The sequence below is a fragment of the Pan paniscus genome, chromosome 12 (assembly GCF_029289425.2).
Source record: "Pan paniscus chromosome 12, NHGRI_mPanPan1-v2.0_pri, whole genome shotgun sequence".
Lineage (NCBI taxonomy): Eukaryota > Metazoa > Chordata > Mammalia > Primates > Hominidae > Pan > Pan paniscus.
The window spans coordinates 40990551-41004506 of record NC_073261.2 but is presented as its reverse complement, the minus strand read 5'-3'; the positions used below and the strand labels follow the sequence as shown (position 1 = coordinate 41004506).

At 46.7% G+C, this 13956-nt stretch overlaps 1 protein-coding gene across 14 annotated transcripts in view; it reads left to right on the top strand.

Annotated features, from left to right (window-relative positions):
* ELMOD3 (ELMO domain containing 3) overlaps nt 1–12848 on the top strand; it is a 37004-nt gene extending 24156 nt beyond the window's left edge. For 7 of the 14 annotated variants that reach the window (XM_024927590.4, XM_024927589.4, XM_063594827.1 and 4 more), the window contains 3 exons: nt 10851–10927; nt 11238–11365; nt 11860–12848. In XM_024927590.4, coding sequence (XP_024783358.1) covers nt 10851–10927; nt 11238–11365; nt 11860–12062 — 408 coding nt within the window. In that variant the 3' untranslated portion in view covers nt 12063–12848. The other 7 variants (XM_008969639.5, XM_034953465.3, XM_063594825.1 and 4 more) reach the window with 1 other exon arrangement.
* The last annotated feature ends 1108 nt before the right edge of the window (nt 12849–13956 follow it).

The window sequence follows — 13956 nt, the reverse complement described above, 5'->3', positions numbered from 1 at the left end:
GAAGGTTGTGAAGTGTCATGTCCTATGAAGAGAAAATATGGGGAGGAAGCGAAAACAACAACAACAAACAAAAGAACAATCCTGGATGTCGATATAGGCCACATTCCTCTGAAGTCTATACATCAGTAGGCAGGTATGAAAGTGGCTTATGTATGTAAATAGGTTGCTGTTATTTTCTTCTGAAGTTGTCTGGCTTCAGTTGGCAGGGCTGTAAGAAAGCATGGCTTAATTTTCAGTGACTCCAAATTAGGAAAATGGAAAAAAAAAAGAGGAAAAGAAATTGAAAACATTATTTTGTTCTGTTTTGTTTTGTTTTTTTGGAGACGGAGTCTCGCTGCGTCCTGTTGCCCAGGCTGGAGTGCAGTGGCGCAATAGCACACTGCAGCCTTCGCCTCCCAGGTTCAAGTGATTCTCCTGCCTCAGCCTCCTGAGTAGCTGGGATTATAGGCACACGCCACCACGTCTGGCTAATTTTTGTATTTTTAGTAAAGACGGGGTTTCACCACGTTGGTCAGGCTGGTCTCGAGCTCCTGACCTCGTGACCTGCCCGCCTCAGCCTCCCAGAGTGCTGGGATTACAGGTATGAGCCACCGTGCCTGGCTGAAAACATTATTTTGAAGACTTGTAGCCAAGAAAAATTAGAATTCAGCCCAAACTGTAGAAAATTATTAAAATTGAAAAACATTAGGCAAGACTAGGATCTAATGACAGGTGTACTATAGTTTTTGAAACATAATTTTTCTTTCTCCAGTTTCCTGTTTTTACTAAAGACAAATCATGGTGGGACCGATTTGCTTTACAATACTTAGCCAGATTATTTGTATAAAGTACAGCAAGAATAATTATTTTTCACATAGGCTTTTTTTAAAAATTGGCTTTGATGGAACTTTGTTATATAGAAGGAATCTCAGGCAAGACTTTTTTTTAAAGCCAAGCCTTGCCATGGATTTGTACCATCAAATATCTATGAGTTGGGTGAATTTCCTCTCCTCTTGAGGTTCCAGGATAAACCTGGGGCTCCTGGGCCTGTCATAAAGTAACATTCTTTACTTAACACAAGTCAGAAACCCTGTTCAGGGACTGTGTACACAAAATATGAGGCCAGTTTCCCAAGGGCTTTATTGGCTTCATAAATCAAGTTTGAGTTCTTAAAGGAAATGACATGGTTCCAGTCAAAGCCTTGGTAAAATAATCAGTTTCTCCAGTTGTGTCCTATTAGCAGTGAAAACAGATTCTTATTGTATTTACCCAAATTACTGTATTGCCATAAATTAAGAATACTCACAAATAGTTTCCAAATTCTGGAGAACTCAGGTAGAGAGAAACAAATATGTTCCAAATTTTGGTCATAGTAGTATACTAAATTGTTAAAAGCTGTCAATAGCTCAAAAGAAAAGTTTGAAGACTCTGAAAAACAAAACAAAGGATCAGCAATGTTTTAAGCAAAAGGTCAAAAAAATTAGTTCAATCCATGCAGTTAATTCCTGTTCTGCTTTGATATTCATGAACATTTTAGCTCTCCATGAGTCTGAAAGTTTTTCCTCTATTCTGATGTCACAATCTCCAAAGTTATCAGAAACCTGCATTCAAGAGCCCCTGTTAGAGTTTTACAGATGATGATGATTATTTATTTATTTATTTTTAGACTACTCTTGCTCTGTCGCGCAGGATGAAGTGCAAGTGGTGCAATTTTGGCTCATGGCAACCTCCACCTCCCAGGTTCAAGCGATTCTACTGCCTTAGCCTCCAAGTAGCTGGGATTACAGGCACCTGCCACCACACCCAGTTAATTTTTGTATTATTAGTAGAGACAGGGTTTTTGCCACGTTGGCCAGGCTGGTCTTGAACTCCTGACCTCAAGTGATGTGCTCGCCTCAGTCTCCCAAAGTGCTGAGATTACAGGCATGAGCCACCATGCCCGGCCTTTTATAGCTGATTATAAAACCACCTTCTAAAGAGGACCAAACAACACAACAATTGTCTGTGGATGACAAAAAGTTTTAGGGAAGCCATTGTTGAAGACACAATTGACAAGGAAATTTGTTACCTCTGTGGCACAGAATAATTTAACATAACAATTATAATTATTACTGATAATGTACACTAAGTTATATCAGAATTTTAGGAGTTTCCCATAATTTTGGAACACATACCAATAACATATTTATACAAATACAGCCCAAAGAAAATCGTACACCATTTCATATTTGACAATGCTTCCTGTATAATTTTTATGCCAAATAAGCCAAATTATGTCATTTTTAGACTTTATGGAGCCTAATATCTTAAAGGATTTATCAGGTCAGAAAAAGACATAATTTATGATTTGATTTTGGAAAGTTTGTCAAATATCAAAGGTTTAAAACTTGATATCACAAAATAGGATCACAGGTCATTGTAAGATAAGTCATTCTTTTAACCAAAGCAATAACTCAAGGATTTCAAAAAGAAGGTGAAAATCTCCATTCCTTGAGAGCGGAGACTTGATTTTTCAATCAATAAGCCCTAATAAAAACAGCATGAAGCCAATTAAATTTATTTTTCAAAATTTTATAAACAATCTATAAAATTTTAATCTTGACCATAAGATATAACTTCCATAAGCCTTTTATAACCTTTATAACCTTTATTAAGGAGTTGGTTAATGCTTCAAGAAAATCTTGTTAATCTGACACAGGGGCTCATGTGCTGCTTTTGCATCAGCGTGCCTTTGACATTCATGATTAATTTATAAAGAAACTTAACCTATTTTATCTTTCAAAAATCAGCTCTTGCAATCTCATGCACCCACCTCTTCCACAATAGTCCCTGGGCCTTGAAGAGTTGAGTAGCTTTAATTTCTGGCCCCGTGTCTTAGGAATGCAGTTTATTCTGATTGGCATCTTCTACCAGGCCTGAAGATGAGGCTTTAATTGCTGTCAATGTTTAAGATTTGGGCTGGGCGCAGTGGCTCACACCTGTAATCCCAGCACTTTGGGAGGCCAAGGCAGGCAGATCGTGAGGTCAGGAGATCAAGACCATCCTGGCCAACACGGTGAAACCCCGTCTCTACTAAAAATACAAAAAATTAGCTGGGCGTGGTGGCGGGTGCCTGTAATCCCAGCTACTCGGGAGGCTGAGGCAGGAGAATGGCGTGAACCCAGGAGGTAGAGCTTGCAGCCAGCCGAGATCTTGCCACTGCACTCCAGCCTGGGTGACAAAGCAAGACTCCTTCTCAAAAAAAAAAAAAAAAAAAAGATTTGGCAGGACATAGGGCCGGGTGCAGCGGCTCACGAGTGTAATCCCAGCACTTTAGGAGGCCAAGGCGGGCGGATCACGAGGTCAGGAGGTCAAGACCATCCTGCCCAACATGGCGAAACCCCGTCTCTACTAAAAATACAAAAAATTAGCCGGGTGTGATGGGGGGTGCCTGTAGTCCCAGCTACTCAGGAGGCTGAGGCAGGAGAATGGCATGAACCTGGGAGGTGGAGCTTGTAGCGAGCCGAGATTGTGCCACTGCACTCCAGCCTGGGCAACAGAGCAAGATTCTGTCTCAAAAAAAAAAACATTTGGCAGGACACGGTGTTCCTTTTAGACCCAGGAGTTAAAGCCCTGTAACTCAATGTCACGAGGACTTTTTTCTTTTTTTTTTTTTTGAGACAGAGTCTCACTTTTGTCACACAGGCTGGAGTGCAGTGGCGCAATCTTGGCTCACTGCAACCTCCACCTCTCGAGTTCAAGTGATTCTTCTGCCTCAGCCTCCCGAGTAGCTGGGACTACAGGCGCGTGCCACCATGTCCATCTAATTTTTGTATTTTTAGTAGAGATAGGGTTTCACTATGTTGAACAGGCTGGTCTCGAACTCTGGACCTCAGGTGATCCACCCGCCTTGGCCTCCCAAAGTACTGGGATTACAGGCGTGAGCCACCGCGTCTGGCCAGCACTTTAAAAGCACATACAGAAAAATACACGATGTAATAACCTTAATTTAAAAACAAGACAATTCAGTTACTTATCTAGGGATGGGTCTCGGGCTGTAGACTCTACCATCCCAGAAGCAGGAAAAAACAAAAAACAAAAAAAACTCATCTTCCCTGTTAGAAGTGAGCTCAAACTCCATAAAGAAATTACCTGCCTTCCATTGTCATGGAAACAGGAAATCTTACCTTCCTTGTTAAAAGCAAGTAAAACTCCAAAAAAAAAAAAAGAGGAGTTGTACAACAAAATAAACTTTAGATCTTTTTTGTTTTTTTGTTTGTTTGTTTTGAGATGGAGTTTCACTCTGTCACCCAGGCTGGAGTGCAGTGGCGTAATCTTGGCTCACTGCAACCTCCACCTCCCAGGTTCAAGCAACTCTCCTGCCTCAGTCTTCTGAGTAGCTGGGGTTACAGGCGCCCACGACCACGCCTGGCTAACTTTTGTATTTTTAGTAGAAACAGGGTTTCACCATATCATATTGCTTGATCCTGGGAGGTCGAGGTTGCAGTGATCTGTGATTGTGTCACTGCATTCCAGCCTGGGTGACAGGGCGAGACTCTGTTTCAAAAAATAAAAATAAAATGGAGGGATTGCTACATTTTGCTACTTGAGAAAACCATAAAACCCAACCCCAGAGGGGCAGGTCCAGACAGAGACAGAGAAGCTACTGGTCTCAGGCTGGTCTTGAACTCCTTACCTCAGGTGATCCACCCGCCTTGGCCTCCCAAAGTGTTGGGATTATAGGTGTGAGCCACCACGCCCAGCCAAAGATCTTGAACAAATTTGGGGAGATCAGGGATTCTCTGGAGGGTGTACTCCCAGACCTCAGCAAATTGTTCTGTTGTTTTGAGCCATAAAGTTAGCTCATGCTGGTACCAAGCATGGATAGGAGATTTGTCAAAGGTCAGGGGTACCTCCACTCAGAATCCCTCTGTGGTTACCAAAATGTGAACCCTGAAAATCTGAGACAGGTCTCAGTTAATTTAGAAAGTTTGTTTTTCCAAGGTTGGGAATGCGCACCTGTGACACAGCCTCAGGAGGTGCTGATGACATGTGCCTAAGGTCATCAGAGCACAGCTTGGTTTTACAGTTTTAGGGAGATATGAGACATCAATTAACACATGTAAGATGAGCATTGATTCCTCCGGAAAGGTGGGAGGACTGGAAGCAAAAGTGGGATGACTGAAAGCAGGGAGGGGGTTTCCAGGTCATAGGTAGATAAGGGACAAATGGTTGTGTTCTTTGAGCATCTGATTAGCCTTTCCAAAGGAGGCAATCAGATATGCGTTTATCTCAGTGAGCAGAGGGGTAACTTTGAATAGAGTGGGAGGCAGGTTTGCCCTAAGCAGTTTCCAGCTTGACATTTCCCTTTAGCTTAGTGATTTGGGGAACCCAAGATATTTTGTTTTCACAATAGAAACTTCAGCTGGCTCATTGGGAAAATTGGAGACAATGTACAAAAGTAGCAAGCACAGCTGTGCTGTTGCTGTTTCAACTCTCTGCCCTCCCTGAGGAAATCCCTTGCACAGGGGTAGCATCTCTTGGCCCTGAAAGAGAAGAGTTAGCCTCCACGGGCCCAAGAGGAGGAGATGGATCTCCATGGGTTATGTGAGCCACAGACTTACCAACAGGCCAGAGGTGCTTCAGTAGCTCCTCTGTCTCTGTCTGGACCTGCCCTCTGGGGTTGGGTTTTATGGTTTTCTCAAGTAGCAAAAAGTAGCAATCCCTCCATTTTATTTTTATTTTTTGAAACAGTCTCACCCTGTCACCCAGGCTGGAATGCAGTGGCACAATCACAGCTCACTGCAACCTCTACCTCCCAGGCTCAAGCAATCCTCCCACCTCAGCCTCAGCTGGGACTGCAGGTGTGCCGTACCATGCCCAGCTAATTTTATTTTTTTAATAGTCTCTCCATTTTAGAAAACAAATTTGACCTGTTTCCTGCCATCTGTCTATCCCATATTCATGGGACCTAGGATTCATTCATTCACTGAATGAAGATTTTTTCAGCATCCCTTGGTGCTATTCTTCTTGGTACTTGGGATACATCAGTAAATAAAACAAAGATTCTTCCAGCAGAGATGACCATAAGCTCAATATATCAATACATTATAGAGTGCTCTAGAAGATAATAAGTACTAAGGAAAAATAAATAGGATAGAGTTGAGAGAATGTGGAGAGACAGTTACAGTATTTTTATAGGGTGGTCAGGGTAGCTGTCATGAGAGAGTGAGACTTAAACCAAACCTTGGAGGTGGGAATGTTAGCCAAGCTGATATCTGGGAGAAGAACATCCCAGGCAGAGGGATTAGCTAGAACTAAGGTCTCAAGAAAGGAGTGTGTCTAGCATAGGTAGTGAGTAGTAGGGAAGCCACCGGAGTGAAAAGAACACAGGAAGTTTCACTCATGTCTGTATGAAGAGACCACCAAACAGGCTTTGTGTGAGCAACAAGGCTGTTTATTTCACCTGGGTGCAGGCGGGCTGAGTCCGAAAAGAGTCAGCAAAGGGAGATAGGGGTGGGGCCATTTTATAGGATTTGGTTAGGTAGTGGAAAATTACAGTCAAAGGGGGTTGTTCTCTGGCTGGCAGGGGTGGGGGTCACAGTGCTTAGTTGGGGAGCTTTTGAGCCAGGATGAGCCAGGAGAAGGAATTTTACAAGGTAATGTCATCAGCTAAGGCAGGAACAGGCCATTTTCACTTCTTTTGTCATTCTTCAGTTACTTCAGGCCATCTGGATTTATACGTGCAGGTTTGGGCCCAGAGGCCTGACAGGAAGGGCAGTAGGAGAGGTGGTCATAGATGATGGGCCAGAGGGCGCAGGGCCTAGCAGGCCATGGAAAGGACTCTAGGTTTTACGCTAGGTAAAATGAGGAGGCGCTGCAGGGCTTTGAGCAGCAGAGTAACACAGTCCAACTTACTTTTTTTTTTTTAATGGATCCTACCAGCTGCTAAGTTAAGAATAATTTCCAGTGAGGGCTTTTGTAGTAAGTTAGAGATGATGCTGGTTTGTCAATCTCCCCTTCCAGCAGAGGAATGTGTGGGTAAGAGAGTCACAATGTTTCTGAACAAAGCCATAGCTCTTAAGTGGTGAAGCTGGGCCTAGAGCCCCTGTTTCCTGACAGCTGGCCTGGCGGTGGGCTCTGTACAGCATTGATTCCCAGCCAGCAGCACACCCTGAAAAGTCACATAGCAGTGGGAGTGCAGACGCTTAGACTCTCCCCATCAGAACCACTCAGTTGGAATCTTCAGGGTTGGGGCCAGGTCAGCAGCAGCCGCAGAAGATACTCTGGTCTTCCTGCTTCAGCAGACAGGTTTCTAAGCCCAAACGTGAGGCATGAGGATAAATGAAATTGTAAATGGAAGCACAAAAATGTCCAGGTCTGAGTTCCTCTGCTGTGTTTTAGTCAGTTTCAGTGCAGTATTTTAGCTCTAAACAATGCTTTTTAGGTCTGAGGGAACTGCTGAAGGAAAGGAGACATTTAGATCTGAAATCCAATTTTTTTACCATTTTTTGATAAGTAGGCTTTTTTTTTTTTTTGAGATGGAGTCTCGCTCTGTTGCCAGGCTAGAATGCATGGCACAATCTCAACTCACTGCAACCTCTGCCTCCCGAGTTCAAGCGATTCTTCTGCCTGAGCCTCCCAAGTAGCTGGGATTACAAGTGCCCACCACTACACCTAGCTAATTTTTGCGTTTTTAGGAGAGACAGCGTTTCACCATGTTGGTCAGGCTAGTCTTGAACTCCTGACCTCAAGTGATGTGCCCACCTCGGCCTCCAAAAATGCTGGGATTACAGGAGTGAGCCACCACGCCTGGCCAATAAGCGGGCTTTTTAAGAATGTTCCCGGGCTGGGTGTGGTGGCTCACGCCTATAATCCCAGCACTTTGGAAGGCCGAGACAAGCAGATCACCTGAGTTCGGGAGGTCAAGACCAGCCTGATCAACAGATCAACATGGAGAAACCTTGTCTCTACTAAAAATACAAAATTAGCCAGGCATGGTGGTGCATGCCTGTAATCCCAGCTACTCGGGAGGCTCAGGCAGGAGAATCGCTTGAACCTGGGAGGCAGAGGTTGCGGGAGCCGAGATCGTGCCATTGCACTCCAGCCTGAGCAACAAGAGCGAAACTCCGTCTCAAAAAAAGAATGTTCCTGAGAATGGATGAACACTAAGTTCAGGTCCTCTGTTAATAATGTTGTTACCATACTGTTTTTCTCATATTTATTTTTAGATTGAAAGAAATCAAGGGAAGGGATGATATTATGCAAGTATATATGATCATTAAATAGGCAATACCTGAAGGTACAGAGGTATACATGAAGGTCAGCATCAATGCTGTTCTCAGCTACCCATGTTGAGGCAAGTATAACAACGATGAACATTTGTTAATACCTACTTGGGCCAGGTGTTGTGCCTAGTATTTTGCACATGTGATCTTAAGTAATGCTTACAGCAACTCTGTGAGGTGGGTAGTGGGATAAAATGTTAAGTGTTGACAAAATCTGTCTCATAAGGCCAGGCGCAGTGGCTCATGCCTGTAATCCCAGCACTTTGGGAGGCCGAGGTGGGCAGATCACTTGAGGTCAGGACTTCAAAACCAGCTTGGCCAACATGGTGAAACCCTGTCTCTACTCAAAATACAAAAATTAGCTGGGCGTGGTGGCACGTGCCTATAGTCCCAGCTATTTGGGAGGCTGAGGCAGGAAAATCCTTTGAACCCAGGAGACAGAGGTTGCAGTGAACCGAGATCACGCCACTGCCCTGCACTCCAGCCTGGGCGACAGAGCAAGACTCCATCTCAAAAAAAAAAAAAAAAAAAAAAAAAATCTGTCTCTTGGAGTTGTTGTAATGATTAGTGACTTGACTCTACCCAGTGTGGCACTAGCGCTGGATTTCCAAGACCACCTGCAGGTTCAATGATTCCTGAGAGACTCAAGGGACTCTACGTATAGTTATACTTAACAGTTCTGATTTAGTACAACGGAAGCAAAATCAGCAAAGGGAAGAATTACATGGGACAAATTCCATAGGAAACCAGGTGGTGATGTCCAAGAGGCCTCTCCCAGTGGAATCACACAGAACGCACTTCATTCTTCCACTGCCAAATTGTGCAATACGTATAAAATGTCACCAATCAGGGAAGCTCATTAGAGGTACCCAGTACTCAAGGTTTTTACCATGACATGCTGGTCATGTAGGCACCCTCTGCCTAGCACATACCAAAACTCTGGAATCACAGAGGGAAAGCTGGTGTTCTGCATAAAGTATCTTTTTTGTGTTTGTTTTTTTGAAAAAAAAAAAAAATTTTTGTAGAGACAGGACCTCACCATGTTGCCCAGGCTGGTCTTGAACTCCTAGACTCAAGTGATCCATCCGCCTGTAATCCCAAAGTGTTGGATTGTGAGCCCTGGGCCCAGCCAGCAAAAACTATCTTGTTTGCATGAGCAGTTGAGGAACAATGTTAGGGAATGATGGGAACCATCTCAAAATCCAAGTTCTCAGCTGTCAGCCATGGCCTGATCTAAGAATTTTCTAAGGCTCAGGCTCTAAGGAGTCTCAGGCCTGCTGTGTTAAGTTTTTTCTGCACAGCACTCAAAGTTTATGTCCTTTTTGATTTTGAGAGATGGGAAGACTGAGTTTCACAGAGGTTGGGTGACCTTCTCAAGGACACACAGCTACCAGGTAGCCAGGCCAAGATCTGGAATTCAGGTATCATGGAAGACCCTGAGAAAAATCTCTGTGGAGCCAGAAGACCTTCTGCAGTTCAGCACTGTCCAGAACTTTCTGCAGTGACAGAAGTGGTCTAGATATTGGAAATGCAACATCCAGTACAGCAGCCGCTAAGCACACGTGACTACTGAGCACTGGAAATGTGGCTAGTACCACTAAGGAGCTGAATTTATATTGTTTTTCATGTTTAATTCATTTAAATAGCTACATGCAGCTGGTTGCCACCATACTGGGCAGTACAGTTCTATACTATAATGTAATGGATTTTTCTTCAACCGGGAAGCAGGGGGGATAAATAGACCTTGGTTCTTGTTCTGTACTAAGGAATGCACTGGTCTATGTGTTCCTCTCACTGGGTGTCCTTGTGTATGTGCAACAGGGGAAAATAACATGTCATGTCTGCAAGTTCCCTGAAAAAAAGGCTCTTTCCATTCAGGGATTTTGCAAGCTTGGTTTCATTGTTATTAAAGAAAGGAGCTTGCCTGACTAAACATAGAGCATTAAAGCTGTCCCTGTAGGGGATTCTGAGGCCCTTCCTGGTGAAGCTCCCCTGCCAGACTCAGGCTGCCTCCTCTTGGGGTCTGACCCGCACAGCTGGCTCTCAGGCCTCTGTGTTATCGTGAGATGGGGTGTCCCCGCAAGTCAGGATGACCTTCTACCCACGTGCGTCTTCTCTATCTGTCTTAGGATGAGGTGCTCACGATCAGCCAGACAACCAGAAGCCCAAAGAAGGGGAGAGGAGACTTTAAGAACCCGTAGGGCTAGTTAGAGCACCGAGCCTCTCACTTCTGTCTTCATCCTGACACCAGGAGATGATGTGGGCCCAGGGGTTGGGTCTGCTGCAGGCCAAGGAGAGCTGATGGGTCAGGATGATGAAGAGGCTGGAGAGCTAGCATGGGGGTTATGCACATCAGCTCTGGAGAAAATAACCTCAGTTGGTATCCTGGTTCCCATGCCTTAGGAAAGTTACTAAAGGTCACTGAGCCTTAGTTCCTCATCTGTAAGATGGGAAGAAGATTATTAGGAAAATTAAGTGGAAGCAATAATAATATCAGCTGTTGCCTCTGGGGCTGTGCTTGCCTGCGAGTCACACCAGGCTGCAGATGACAGGAAACACAGTGAGAGCTGGAGTTGCTGCTGACTGGGTGCCCCTCCATTCCAGCAATTCCCTTTCTGTTTGATGTCCGTGAACATCACCCACATCGCCATCCAGGCCTTGAGAGAGGAGTGTCTCTCCAGGTGAGTCCCCAAACACCAGCTGGTTAGAGTGACCCAGCAAAGCCTTGTTTGTCCCCACTCTGGCTTAATTTTCCCCAGCTCTACTCCACCTGCTGGCTCCTGGAGGGCCTGGACAAAGTCCCCATGCACCAGTCTCCCCAGGACATCCCTCCTCCCACCCCTGGCCTCAGATGTCAGGCTCCTGGGGAATGGTGGGGGCATCCTGGGTTTGGGCTGGCTCCCCTGGGGAAATGGGGAAGGAAGGCGGGAGGGAACCTAGGTCTCAGCCTTCATCCACCGCTGAGCAGGTCACCTTGCCTTTTTCCTGCAGAGAGTGTAATCGGCAGCAGAAGGTCATCCCCGTGGTGAACAGCTTCTATGCCGCCACATTCCTCCACCTCGCACATGTCTGGAGGACACAGCGGAAGACCATCTCAGACTCGGGCTTTGTCCTCAAAGGTGTGCTCTTTCTTCTGGGGAAGCCTAGGCTGAATGCACAGTGTCCCAGGTCCAGAGAGCCCAAGGTGGTTGCTAGACTGGTTTTGGCTGCGGTTCTTCCCCATCCACACTTTCTCAAATTCCAGCTTACCAAAATCTCCATCACCCACCCCCTGGAGTCTGCTAGTTCTCCTTTCTCTGCCCTGACTGTCGCCCTTTTCTGGTCTTATACTTATGACAAGCATATATTCTGATCAAAAATTGGGAGCCAGGGTCCAATAGTTGGACTATTCAAAGTTGCAATTGTGCAGACAAGGTAGAGTGTGTGGTCCCTGTGGCTGTACCTGGCTCCCCAGCCTACCTCTCTGGTGATCTCTCCATCTGAGGCTCCTTCACTTTCTCTCCATGGGATAGGGGTTGGGGGTACTCCCTAGAGCTGCTAGGCTTGAGGCCCTGACTATCGTGTCACCCAGAGCCCCCTCAAGCCTTCTGCTCCCCAATTCTCTCTGTTGCAGAGTTGGAAGTATTGGCCAAGAAGAGCCCACGGCGGCTGCTCAAGACCCTGGAGCTGTACTTGGCCAGGGTGTCAAAGGGACAGGCCTCCTTGTTGGGAGCACAGAAGTGCTATGGGCCAGAAGCCCCTCCCTTCAAGGATCTCACCTTCACAGGTGAGAGTGACCTGCAGTCTCACTCATCCGAAGGCGTATGGCTGATCTGACCTCCGAGATGAATGGAGGCTTAAAGGCTGAGCTGCAGGGGCTTTCAGAGGGTCAGTGGAGCCACGTCAGGAGCCTGGCCAGGCCGCACCCCTTGCTGTCTCAGCAGATGGGATATAGGAAGCTCCTGGGCTTAGCTGTGGGAAGCCAAGTACCCTCACCGGCATGGGACATGAGGGGCAGCTAGACTTCGCCCCCTTCCCGCAGACCTGCCTCCAGAGCAAGGAGAATTCTGCCTTAATCTGTTGGGCTCCAGTCTCCGGGTTGAATTCCAGTGTATCCCACTGGGAGTGAATGGATCATGAGGTTGGTTGGCCCCATCTGGATGTTCTGCAGATCCCCACATGGGAGGAGATTCCCAAGTAGAGGCAGCCAGAATTCTGACTCCCTGGCAACAGCAGGGCTTTCAGGCACCAGTGTCTGTGTTGTTAGAACTCAGAGGAAGAGGCAGGGGCAGCAGCCAACAGGGGGCAGCATGACCCAAGCAAGGGGCCTGAGGCCTCAGTGGGGGTAGGACAAGGAGGTACCTCACAGGTGGGTGTCAGGCCCCCTCTGGAGTTTCTGGCCATTCACTTACCCACTCTCTTCTCCCCCTGACCCCCGCTCCATTGTTTATGATGGAAAAATAGACATTTGGCTAGGTGTCTCTCACGGCTGCTCCATCCTAGCCCCCACAAGCTGGGGCTTCCTCCTGTAGATGCTGTGCATGCCCCATGATGGGTTTCTGGCCTAATTGAGGGAAGGAGGAAATTCATACCAGCAGTTTTCCAATAAAAGAATTGTTCTAATTAAGCGTCTCAGGTGTTTTTTTCCAAGACGAGTCTTGCACCATCCTGTGGTCCTGTCGTTCCGGGACCTGGTTAGAGCCAGGCACACCTAAGGGTGAAGGCATAGGAGGGTTCCAGCCTGGTCATGGGCTCCAGGAGACAGAAGGTTGCCTGTGCTGCAGCCAAACCTTGCTGAATTCATAGGATGTCCATCTTCTGCTATACTTACAAGCCCAGAGACTCCTTGCAAGCTCTAGCCAGTGGACGAGGTAGCCCAGCTCTTGTTAAGATTGACTGGTATGAGGCATCCACACCACGTTTTTCCTGCATTTGCTTCTGGCGAAGGCCAGCACTGTTGGTTCCTTCCCAAAAGAGCCTCCAGACTGGGTGCAGTGGCTCACGCCTGTAATCCCAGCACTTTGGGAGGCCGAGGCGGGTGGATCATGAGGTCAGGAGATCGAGACCATCCTGGCTAACACAGTGAAACCCCGTCTCTACTGAAAATGTAAAAAATTAGCCGGGCGTGGTGGTGGATGCCTGTAGTCCCAGCTACTCAGGAGGCTGAGGCAGGAAAATGGTGTGAACCCGGGAGGCGGAGTTTGCAGTGAGTCGAGACTGTGCCATTGCACTCCGGCCTGGGCAGCAGAGCGAGACTCCGTCTCAAAAAAAAAAAAAAAAAGAGCCTCCAGGCCAGGGTACCTGAGCTGGGGAGTGGGGGGCAGGTGAGAGCCCCACTATGCTGCCTTCTGTCCTCCGGACCCCCTCAAGTGGAATGCTATGAAAGACCACTATCTGGCCCTGCAGGCCTCTTTAAGTCTGACCCACTGCAGTGGGAAACATCACAGAGGTAGGGAAGAGAGGTGACCACCCAGGCGTGGAGGGGAACTCCTGACTGCTGTCAGCAGGATGCCTCAAAGGTGGGGCTAGTAACAAACCCCATAGTTTGCCTTGTGTTGTCTGCCTGACCTGAACTAACCCCTTCATTCACAATACTTCCTCCAGTCTGGTCCTCAGCTAACCAACAGAGATAGCAGGGAGATTGCTGGGCATGGCATGGCAGGAGTTGAATTGCAGGGGAGAAAAGCTGCAGCTCGGCCTCCACTTTGGAGTATCAGGTTGGGTGATTCTT